Here is a 12,844-nt window from a genome sequence, read left to right as displayed (position 1 = left end):
GGGTAAATATCATTCATTTATAAGTTTAAAAAAATGTATGTAGTAACTGCAGATTGCCGCTTTAACTGACTAAATCCCCAGTGCAAGCACACACACACATAGACGCACGCATACAGACAGAACACACACACATACAGACAGAACACACACACGCATACAGACAGACCACACACACGCATACAGACAGACCACACACACGCATACAGACAGAACACACACACACACAGAACACACACACACACACACACATACACACACACCGTACCGGAATGGGGTAGAAGTCTGCGCTGTGTTTGTTCTCCTCCTCATACTTTGCCCCTTCTCCTCCCTCCATCGACATAGAGGTGGTATTCTTCCCCACGCCCATTCCTCTATCTTCCTCCTCTTCCTTCGCTCCTCCCGTCTCTCGCTCTGGTAGAAACACTGCAGATTTATCCTTCAGCTCCCTTACATGGTCCAGGACTGTGTCATCTACTGAGAGAGAGAGAGATAAAAGATGGATCATTTACTACACAACTTTCCTGTGTCTGCTCTTGATGTCACCCAGACTACAGTATTACAGTAGGTACTGTACCAGGTAGACTATGCTAGAAAATGCCCACTGGGTCAAAAGGTCCACGGGGGTGTGTGGCTGGAGAGCAGGGTTTGGTGTAAAGCGGAGTTAACAGATAGACAGCTGTCTGGTCCTGGTTCCAGAGCCCCAGACCTGAGGGATCAGTATCTGCACAGTCACCCACCTCTTCACCCCGGACTGGATCATGATCAGAGATCAGATGTGATCCAGGACTGTGGAGAGACCTGATACTGGGATGGGCCTGGGAGACCCCGAAGGAGTTCCAAATGGCACCCTGTTCCATATACACTGCACTACTTTTGACCAGAGCTCTATGGGCCCTGCTCAAACGTAGTGCACTAAAGAGAATAACGTGTAATTTGGGACACAACCCCAGATGTATACACTCATACAGTATGCTGTCAGGTATCGATGAGAAACAGGGCAGAGGATGGGGGATGATGGAAGAGAAAGAGAGAGAGGGGCAAGGTGGAAAGGAGAACAGAGTCAACAGGTTAGCAGAGAGAGGGAAGGATGGAGGAGGAGATTGAGGGACAGACTGAGGAGGGAAAGAGGGACAAGGGTGAGAAAGGGATAAAAGCGGGAAGAAGAGGTGTGAGCGGGGAGGTCAGTTTGTTGGTCTCAGGCATTGTTGTGTTATTTCTGGTGTCATGTCAACTCCATTTTATGTAAGACAATGCCTTGGGCTCAGTCTAGCCCTGTGACTAGTCCCGGTCTCACCCCTACCCCTACTCTAACACAAGACCTTTGGCTGTGTCTATCCCTGCATGTTATCCTTCACTATCTTTCTAAACTTGTACAAGGCCTTCTGTCAGACTTAACCTTCCTCTCAACACCCTCTCCCCAGCTTTAAAAATGACAGATTAAACCTACTCTCCAGAGAACATTTTAGTCTAGGAGTAAGCAAGGTCCAACTCCAGTCTCAATAGGTGGCCTCTGATATGACACAAATGGGGAAGGGGAGGTGGATGGGACTTTCCTCTTCTGTTCTCAATTGTTCCTCAACCAAGGGGGAAGGCCGATGACAGAGGGCACCATCAGACACCAACTCTTTGAATGGCCTACTCCATGAAGTCTGTACTTGTCAAAAAAAAAATATATATATATATTTTTTTTTTCTCCTTTAAGTGTGTGTACATTACTGTATTTATCCTGGGGATATTGTTATTCAACAGGAAAAGTAAAAATTTTTAAAATAAACAAAGATATTTTTTTTTTTGCCGGAGTGATGAGTCTTCAATCTAGTTCTGAGAAACCAGTCCTGAGCTTCCCCCTTTCCCCACCTTTATTATACCCCAACCCTTCTCCCATCCTCCCCTCTTCTTCCCCCCTCCCTACTTCCTTCATGTGAAGTGTTGGATAATGTGTGAAGTCCCTAGTTGACATCACCCTCACCCCTGTTCCCCCCCCCCTCCTGTTTTCTAACCCCCCTCATCCCTGGTCAGTGTTAAATGTTGGTAAGTGAAGTACCTAGTTGACACATCCCATCGCTCCTGTCGAGCTGGGCAGCGGGGTGCATCTGTGTGGAAGGGGTGAAAGAGGGAGAGGAGGGGGTAGGTGGGAGAAGTGAGAGAGAAAGATGGAGAGAGAGAGAGAGAGAGAGAGAGAGAGAGAGCTGAGGGGGGGGGGGGGGGCAGGTGAGGGGTAAGGGGGCAAGGTAGTTGTTAATGTGACAGCCAACATTCATTAACCGCTCATCAGTTTAGGTAATTCATGAGATTGATTGGTTTCTATCCTCTGTCCCTCCCTCTCCAGCTATAGACCTATCACAGGCACACCTTTTTGTGAGATGGAAATAATATGTCCTAACAGGCTGTCTGTCCTACAGTGGCAGTCTGTCCCATAGTAAACTACAGTGGTGTATGTAGTTGTCCCATAGTTTCTCACAAATACCACTGTGGCCTAACACAGCTCTGTTTCCCCGTCTGCGTGAGTGCGCGAGCCATGGAGGTGGAGGAGAGTCTGTGTTGACAACATTCCATCCACCTGCTCCTCTGTGTGGTAGCACATCACTCCCCAACTTGTGTGAGGGAGAGTTAATTCAGTTTTCATTCATGTCAGAGAGGAAGAGGCGAAGTGAGAGCATTTGCTCTGCCCAAAATCTGTCCGCATGAGATCAGCTCTTTTGGTCTATGGAGAGTGTAGAATTACATGAGCCTTATATGATAAACAGAAGTTTTGTAATGGTTAGGCTGTTACAAAAGTACTGATAAGTGGATGCACGTGGCATTCCGGCAACTACTTAGTTGTGCCTGTTGTTCATACGCGTATCTGTCCTCTCATTGACTAGAATGTCTCACCTGATCCACCTGCCTTCAATTGAGGACATGAATTTCAATTGTTAGAGCGGTCACTCGGCTATCTTGTCGATATAATAGATCATCTTTGTTCATGTCGTCTTATTAGGTGACATAAGCACATTGTGTGAGTAGTTATTTCAATGTCAGCAATAGTCACAAAAGAATGAAGTGTGTGAGTGTGTTTACGGTCAGTTATAAGACTCCTCGGTCATTGCAGCTCTAGAGAAACAGAAGTGAAATGTACAAGAATGGGAAATCCAAACTTTCCAGAAGCACCTAGAATAACCTCAACCTTCACCCAGAGGGATAGTCCTATGACTACAGTTAATAGGAAGGAAAAAGATGACAGTCCTTAAACAACCAAAAGACAACTTCTTCATAAACAAAAGTACATACCCTGAGGATTAGAATGTGTAGAGAGAGGGGGATAGACAGAAATAGAAAGAGCGAGAGAGAAATAGACAGGAAGGAGTAAAACAAAAAAAAACAGGAAGTACCCGCGCTAAGGTCTATTCAAATCTGGTCTGATCAATCGGAATCAATATTGAAGCATGGTCTTGATCACGCGGACTGGGATATGTTCCGGGTGGCCTCAGAATAACATTGACGTATATACAGACACGGTGAGTTAAATCAGGAAGTGTATAGGGGATGTTTTTCCCAATGTGACTACTAAAACCTACCTAAACCAGAAACTGTGGATAGATGGCAGCATTCGCACAAATCTGAAAGCGCAAATAACCACATTTAACAATAGCAAGGTGACTGGGAATATGGTTGAATACAAACAGTGTAGTTAGTCCCTCCATAAGACAATCAAACAGGCAAAATGTCAGTACAGACACAAAGGAGTCACAATTCAACAGCTCAGACACGAGATGTATGTGTCAGGGTCTACAGACAATCACAGATTACAAAGGGAAAACCAGAAACGTTGCGGACACTGAAGTCTTGCTCCCAGACAAGCTAAAACGCCTGCTTAGAGGATAACAGTGTCACCGACACAGCCCGCTCCCAAGGACTGTGGGCTCTCCTTCTCCGTGGCCGACGTGACTAAGACGTGTTAACCCTCGCAAGGCTGCTGGCCCAGATGGCATCTCTAGCCACATCCTCAGAGCATGCGCAGACCAGCTGGCTGAAGTGTTTACAGACATATTCCATCTCTCCCTATCCCAGTCTGCTGTCCCCACTTGCTTCAAGATGGCCACTATTGTTCCTGTACCCAAGAAAGCAAAAGGTAACTGAACTAAATTACTATTAATCCGTAGCACTCACTTCTGTCATCATGAAGTGCTTTGAAAGGCTGGTTAAGGATAAATCACCCCTACCTTACCTGACACCGTAGAACCACTTCAATTTGCATACGGCCCCAATAGATCCACAGACAATGCAATCGCCATCACACTGCACAATTCCATTTGGACAAGAGGAATACCTATGCAAGAATGGTGTTCATTGACTATAGCTCAGCCTTCAACAGCCCTGGTTCTGAACCCCGACCTGTGCAACTGGGTACTAGACATCCTGATGGGCCACCCCCAGATGGTGAAGGTAGGAAACAACACCTCCACTTTGCTGATCCTCAACACCAGGACCCCACAAGGGTGCGTGCTCAGCCCCTTCCTGTACTCCCTGGTCACCCATGAGGATGCAGTGGAGAAGGTGATAAGCTTAAAGTTCCTTGGTGAAAACACCACTGAATCTGAAAAAGGTCCACCAACTCAGGTGAAGAAGAGGCAACAGCACCTCTTCAACCTCAGGAGGCTGAAGAAATTCGGCTTGGCCCCCAAGACACTCAAACTTTTACAAATGCACAATTGAGAGTAACCTGTCGGACTGTATCACCGCCTGGTATGGCAACTGCACCCCCTGCAAACGCAGGGCTCTCCAGAGGGTGGTGCACACTGCCTGCCCTCCAGGACACCTACAGCACCCGATGTCACAGGAAGGCCAAAAAGATCATCAAGGACATCATCCACCCGAGCCACGGCCTGTTCACCCCGCTACCCATCCAGAAGGCGAGGTCAGTACAGGGGAATCAAAGCTGGGACATCTTAAAACCTCTTAAGGATCAGCCCCTTTTTTTCCTTCCAATTTTCGCCTAAAATGGCATACCCAAATCTAACTGTCGCTCAGGCCCTGAAGCAAGGATATGCATATTCTTGGTACCATTTGAAAGGAAGTTTTGAAGTATGTGGAAATGTGAAAGGAATGTAACACATTAGATCTGGTAAATAATTTTTGGTATTTCTTTTGTACCATCATCTTTGAAATGCAAGAGAAAGGCCATAATGTATTATCTAAATTGCAACTGGGGTGGAATTTTGGCCACTAGGTGACTGCAATGTATGTGCAAAGCTTTAGATTGATCCAATGAACCATTGCATTTCTGTTCAAAATGTTGTATCAAGACTGCCCAAATGTGCCTAAATTCTTTATTAATAACTTTATGTTCAAAACTGTGCACTCTCCTCAAACAATAGCATGGTATTCTTTCACTGTAATAACTACTGTAAATTGGACAATGCAGTTAGATTAACAAGAATTTGAGCTTTCTGCCAATATCAGATGTGTGTATGTCCTGGGAAATGTTCTTGTTACTTACAACCTCATGCTAATCGCATTAACCTACATTAGCGCAACCGTCCCGCAGGGGACCCACCGATCCTGAAGACGATTTAAGGCCATCAGACTGTTAAATAGCCATCAGTAGCCAGCTACCACCTGGTTACTCAACCCTGCACCTTAGAGGCTGCTGCCCTATATACATAGATAAGGAATCACTGGTCACTTTAATAATGTTTACATACTGCTTTACTCATCTCATATGTATATACTGCATTCTATTCTAGTGTATTTTAAAGTCAATGTCACTCCAACATTGCTCATCCTAATGTTTATATATTTCTTAATTCCATTCTTTTACTTTTAGATGTGTCTATTGTTGTGAATTGTTAGATACTACTGCACTGATGAAGCTAGGAACACAAGCATTTCGCTACACCCGCAAATACAGTTGAAGTCGGACATTTACATACACTTAGGTTGGAGTCATTAAAACTCATTTTTCAAACCACTCCACAAATTTCTTGTTAACGAACTATAGTTTTGGCAAGTCGGTTAGGACATCTACTTTGTGCATGACACAAGTCATTTTTCCAACAATTGTTTACAGACAGATTATTTCACCGTAATCACAATTCCAGTGGGTCAAAAGTTTACATACACTAAGGTGACTGTGCCTTTAAACAGCTTGGAAAATTCCAGAAAATTATGTCATGGCTTCAGAAGCTTCTGATAGGATAATTGACATCATTTGAGTCAATTGGAGGTGTACCTGTGGATGTATTTCAAGGCCTACCTTCAAACTCCGTGCCTCTTTGCTTGACATCATGGGAAAAATCAAAAGAAATAAGCCAAGACCGCAGAAAGAAATTGTAGACCTCCACAAGTCCGGTTCATCCTTGGGAGTAATTTCCAAATGCCTGAAGGTACCACGCTCATCTGTACAAACAATAGTATGCAAGTATAAACACCATGGGACCACGCAACCGTCATACTGCTCAGGAAGGAGACGCGTTCGGTCTCCTAGAGATGAATGTACGTTGGTGTGAAAAGTGCAAATCAATCCCAAAATAACAGCAAAGGACCGTGTGAAGATGCTGGAGGAAACAGGTACAGAAGTATCTATATCCACAGTAAAACGAGTCCTATATCGATATAACATGAAAGGCCGCTCAGCAAGGAAGAAGCCACTGCTCCAAAATCTCAATTTAAAAAAAGACAGACTACGGTTTGCAACTGCACATGGAGACAAAGATCGTACTTTTTGGACAAATATCCTCTGGTCTGATGAAACAGAAATAGAACTGTTTGGCCATAATGACCATCGTTATGTTTGGAGGAAAAACGGGGAGACTTGCAAGCCGAAGAACACCATCCCAACCGTGAAGCACGGGGATGGCAGCATCATGTTGTGGGGGTGCTTCGCTGCAGGAGGGACTGATGCACTTCACAAAATAGATGGCATCATGAGGCAGGAAAATTGTGAATATATTGAAGCAACATCTCAAGACATCAGTCGGGAAGTTAAAGCTTGGTCGCAAATGTGTCTTCCAAATGGACAATGAGCCCAAAGATTACTTCAACATTGTCAAGGTATTGGAGTGGCCATCAAAGCTCTGACCTAAATCCTATAGAAAATTTAGGGCAGAACTGAAAAAGCGTGTGCGAGCTAGGAGGCCTACAAACCAGACTCAGTTACACCAGCTCTGTTAGGAGGAATGGGCCAAAATTCACCCAATTTATTGTGGGAAGCTTGTGGAAGGCTACCCGAAACGTTTGACCCAAGTTAAACAATTTAAAGGCAATGCAACCAAATACTAATGAGTGTATGTAAACTTCTGACCCATTGAGAATGTGATGAAATAAATAAAATCACTATACTTTTATTCTGACATTTCACATTCTTAAAATAAAAGTGGCGATCTTAACTGACCTAAGAGTGTCTTTGGACACAGTGGACACACTGTGCTATCTAACCTTGGACACTGTGCTATCTAACCTCCAAACAAGCTTCAATGCCATACAACACTCCTTCCGTGGCCTCCAACTGCTCTTAAACGCTAGTAAAACCAAATGCATGCTTTTCAACCGGTCGCTGCCTGCACCTGCATGCCCGACTAGCATCACCACCCTGGATGGTTCCGACCTAGAATATGTGGACGTCTATAAGTACCTAGGTGTCTGGCTAGACTGCAAACTCTCCTTCCAGACTCATATCAAACATCTCCAATCGAAAATCAAATCAAGAGTCGGCTTTCTATTCCGCAACAAAGCCTCCTTCACTCAAGCCGCCAAGCTTACCCTAGTAAAACTGACTATCCTACCGATCCTCGACTTCGGCGATGTCATCTACAAAATGGCTTCCAACACTCTACTCAGCAAACTGGATGCAGTCTATCACAGTGCCATCCGTTTTGTCACTAAAGCACCTTATACTACCCACCACTGCGACTTGTATGCTCTAGTCGGCTGGCCCTCGCTACATATTCGTCGCCAGACCCACTGGCTCCAGGTCATCTACAAGTCTATGCTAGGTAAAGCTCCGCCTTATCTCAGCTCACTGGTCACGATGGCAACACCCATCCGTAGCACGCGCTCCAGCAGGTGTATCTCACTGATCATCCCTAAAGCCAACACCTCATTTGGCCGCCTTTCGTTCCAGTACTCTGCTGCCTGTGACTGGAACGAATTGCAAAAATCGCTGAAGTTGGAGACTTTCATCTCCCTCACCAACTTCAAACATCAGCTATCTGAGCAGCTAACCGATCGCTGCAGCTGTACATAGTCTATTGGTAAATAGCCCACCCTTTTCACCTACCTCATCCCCGTACTGTTTTTATTTATTTACTTTTCTGCTCTTCTGCACACCAATATCTCTACCTGTACATGACCATCTGATCTTTTATCACTCCAGTGTTAATCTGCAAAATTGTAATTATTTGCCTACCTCCTCATGCCTTTTGCACACATTGTATATAGACCCCCCCTTCGTTTTCTACTGTGTTATTGACTTGTTAATTGTTTACTCCATGTGTAACTCTTTGTTGTATGCTCACACTGCTATGCTTTATCTTGGCCAGGTCGCAGTTGCAAATGAGAACTTGTTCTCAACTAGCCTACCTGGTTAAATAAAGGTGAAATTAAAAAAAAATTTAAAAAAATAAAAAAGGAATTGTGAAAAACTGAGTTTAAATGTATTTGACTAAGGTGTATGTAAACTTCAGACTTCAACTGTATGTGTATGTGACCAGTATGATTTTGAAGAGACATTTGTATCGCTAACTGTAACCCTACCCAGAATACCCTGGGTTGACAGTGCTGGCTCCATCACCATGGTAACCTGGACTGTGTTACACTGATGTAAGATTCCACTGGAGGAGGAAAACAATCCCTGCCAACCAGATGTGTGTGTCTATTAGAGCTGGGCAATATGGACAAAAATTCCTATCGCGATACATATCCTGAATTGATGCAATAACGATAAATAGAACAATAAGTTTATAACATTACGTTTTTTATTATCTTTTAAAACTACTATTTTGATGGTTGTAGCCATCAATTGTCACAATTTTGTTTTAAGTATCACTCATACTAGCAAATGTATTTAATTTCAAACTTTACATTTCTTTAGTTTAGGCTACTTATTGTAATGAACGATATCAGCAAAATGCCTGCGATAAGTGATTGATATAGTCGGTGTCGATCATTTTCGGATTATCGCTCTAGTGTGTCCCAGTGCACCAGATGTGTGTCCAGAGTGAAGCATGGCCAAGACTTCACAAGAAAGATATATCTGTACACACCTCCTGGTATCAATACTTTATTATTGAAGTTAGGCAGCTGACAATACAAAACAATACACTGTTGTATCATGGCAAATTCAGAGATAGATCACATTTGGTATCTAATCGCTTCAAATACAGATCAAGGGTTTAGTGATTAGTTGAATCAGGTGAGCAAAAACATTCAACGACTGGCTGGAGGTTTATAAAAACATGGATTGGAAAAGACTTATACAGTAGCAAGAAAAAGAGAGAACCTTTTGGAATTACCTGGATTTCAGCATAAATTGGTCATAAAAATTGATCTGTTCTTCACCTAAGTCACAACAGACAAACAGTGTGCTTAAACTAATACCACACAAGTTATTGTATTTTTGTCTATATTGAATGCATATTTACCAATTTATGCAGAAATTCAGGTAATTCCAAAGGGTTCACATACTTTTTCTTGCCACTGTATGCTTATAAGGAAAGAGAGACGGAGGGATTTCTATTCTATCAGCTGAAAGGTCTCAAAGATGTCTCTTTGGGATTTAATATGTCATGACCTCATAATCTGGTGTCATTATAATCTACACATTAAAAGACTGGGAAGCAGCCATGCACTCCTGAGTCCCTCAAAATATATTTGATTATTATTAACTTTGGCATGAGAACTCAGGGAATGGAGAGGACTCGGAAATATCATCCAGCGTCTCCACTTAAACAGGTTGAAATCTCCTCCCACACAGGCATGCAGGCACCCACACACAGCATCCCTCAAATCCTCACATACAGACAAATGGGTCCTGGCTGTGTTTTTGTCTAGGCCAGAAATACATAATGCTGACTCACTTATGCTTTCTGTCTACACTGGCAGATAACGGAAGCATGAAGTCTTAACCCCTACACCAGGGGTTCAAACTTTTTCACTCAGGGCCCCCCATCCAGCATTGGGGAACATCTCGTGCACCCCCTGCATGCGCCTCGTCTATTTCTATGGGCACAAGCATTGTTTATTTTATTTAACAAGCATTGTTCATGACAAACTGGCACACCCCTCGTTGGTGGAGAGAATTTTGCCATTTTAAAGCTTATTTCCTGCACATTTTCTTGCAATTCCATACATTTTGTAACGTCTAATGTGTATTAATGTGATATGAGTGAGAAAAATAATTATATATTGGCCCAAAAAAAAAAAACGTTAGCCGACATGGGCTAGTTGATCTGGACATATAAATAGCTCTAAGGTATGCAATGACTAAGATGACAATAGGAACTGATGACGCACTACCAAATATCGAAATTGCACCTTGTACATTCTACTATTACAACATTCAAGAGTAAATTTAAAGCCGGACTGATATCAAACTTTTGGCACTCCCCTCTTGCCAACCCCTCCCACCACAGTTTGGGAACCACTGCCCCATACACTTACTTAGATTATGGAACTCCACATTGTCTGTTGCAGACAGGGCATGTTAAGTCACCTATGAAAGGCAGAGCCTTTTATTTATAAGGGTCAAGGATCAATAGGGCATTGGCCTGGAGAGGTCAGAGGCCACCGAACCATGCTGGGGTGTGTATGTATGGGTTGTATAATGGATGGGGGCTGTCCTCTCTCTTTCTGTCAGCCTCAAAGCTTCAAAACCCACAACCCCCTACACCCACAGCGCCACCACCGCTGAGCTCCCAGTGAAAACAGAATTGCTGTGGCAGGCTTCACCAGCAACAAGAGACAGACAATAGAAGACACTGCCACCTGCTCCAGAAAAGCGTGGGCGCACTTCTCCTTCTCAGGAATAATTTTTAACACCCATTCGTTTTAGCAACAGAAACACACAGTTTGAATTAAACAAGACTACAACACTTCTTGTATGTACTGCTGGTGGAGACACTCAATGCTCTTAACCTTTGAGATACAGAACAGAGGCAAGACGGCCAACTCTCCTTTGTTGAAAATTCTAACAAATCTACATGCAAGCAGTTGTAGAGAATAGCAGCGTGACAGAGAGTGGCATTGTGACGCCTCCATCCTTAAGAGCTATTGGCTGTAAATCCCTCTGGGCCTTTCCATTACAGTAGCTGGTGTTGCTGTTTTATTAGTTGACTCTGTCGGGGACTCAGAGTCTGTGATTGAAAGAATACCAACACCCCAGGAAGGCCTATTAAAAACTATGTTAATGCTCCACTGCTATACAGCCCATCACAAAGAGCTTAAATACTAATCAAACATGACTTGGTTTAAACCATCTATACAGTACACCTGCAACAAAAGGCATTAAATACTAAAGAAAGCAGAAAGGGTGTGTGTGTGTGTGTGTGTGTGTGGTGTGACAGAGCAGCTATCCATGGAATCCAAGCCCATATAGTACAGTACACACTAGGGCTGGGCTATAAATCAATAATTAGAGGTAATTACTTCCCTCAATAACGATATAAAAACATTTAGATACATTTTTAATAATGTCGATATAGAATAATAAGGTACAGCAGTCCATTTCACCTCTGACGCAGCAGGAACGTGTGGAGAAGTGACTATGTGCGTGGAGAGGTACACGCCCACAAACCACTTAGCACCTCGAGTGATGGAGAAGCCACTATTAACCACGAAAAATGAGTGATGTAGGTGAAAAGTGGCAATGATAGCCATGGAGAAGGACCAGCTTCCAACAAAGAAATTACTGATAAAAAGGGTTAAACTGTTTCAGTAATTTGGAAGTGGTTTGGCTTTTTGAAGTCCAACAAAGAGCAGAGCAATGTTCGGTGCAAATTGTGCCGTAGACAGGTGGCTACAAAGTCTGGTAATACGACAAACCTGTTTCACCATCTGAAGCAAAATCAGTCTTTGGAACGTGCAGAAAGTTTGAGTTAGCTCCACAGTATTGATAAATGCCTCTCAAGCACCAGTCAATCTAGGGATGTTTGCACAAAGCAGTCAACACTGACAGCGTATATGCCCTACGAGCAAACATCAAAAAGACACCATAATGCTATTATGCATTGCATTGCTAAGGACATGCTACCAATTAACACAGTCGAAAAGGTACGATACGTGCTCCCTGGCCACAAACACGTCGCTCACGCAGCACTGCCTGAACTCTACGCCGAGTGTAGGGAAACATTTGAGGAACAGCTCAAAAATACATATTTTGCTATTACTACCGATCTGTGGTCTAGTCGCACGTCAGAGCCTTATATTAGCCTCACTATATTGACAAAGACTGGAACCTTCTAAATAAATGCCTTCAAAACATCATACTTTCCCAACGACCACATGGGTGAAACTATAGCAGATTTTTCCTTTATTTAACTAGTCAAGTCAGTTAAGAACAAATTATTATTTACAATGACGACCCAGGAACAGTGGGTTAACTGCCTTGTTCAGGGGCAGAACGACAGATTTTTACCTCATCAGTTCGGGGATTTGATCTAGCAATCTTTTGGTTACTGGTCCAACGCTTTAACCACTAGGCTACCTGGCGCTCCTGGGGACTCAGTCAAGACAGACAGGTCTGCATTACAACGGATAGTGGTGTGAACATGGTGAAGGCTGCTCAAATCAATCCGACTGCAATGTTTTGGACATCGTCTGCACTTGGCCTTTGGTAAGTAAGCTTGTCAATATTGAAGTGATTGGTTAG

At 43.5% G+C, this 12,844-nt stretch overlaps 1 protein-coding gene across 4 annotated transcripts in view; it reads right to left on the bottom strand.

Annotated features, from left to right (window-relative positions):
• The window catches only part of LOC109896048 (solute carrier family 23 member 2), a 73,078-nt gene that overhangs the window by 28,793 nt on the left and 31,441 nt on the right, over window positions 1–12,844 (bottom strand). For 2 of the 4 annotated variants that reach the window (XM_020490247.2, XM_031829880.1), the window contains exon 2: window positions 266–474. In XM_020490247.2, the coding sequence (XP_020345836.1) occupies window positions 266–367 (102 nt within the window). In that variant the 5' untranslated portion in view covers window positions 368–474. Of the gene's footprint in view, window positions 1–265; window positions 475–2,044; window positions 2,173–12,844 lie in introns of those variants that run through there. The other 2 variants (XM_031829879.1, XM_020490248.2) reach the window with 2 other exon arrangements.

The sequence above is a fragment of the Oncorhynchus kisutch genome, linkage group LG8, assembly GCF_002021735.2.
Source record: "Oncorhynchus kisutch isolate 150728-3 linkage group LG8, Okis_V2, whole genome shotgun sequence".
Classification (NCBI taxonomy): domain Eukaryota; kingdom Metazoa; phylum Chordata; class Actinopteri; order Salmoniformes; family Salmonidae; genus Oncorhynchus; species Oncorhynchus kisutch.
The sequence above is the reverse complement of the archived record's forward strand: the minus strand, read 5'-3'. Positions and strand labels throughout refer to the sequence as shown.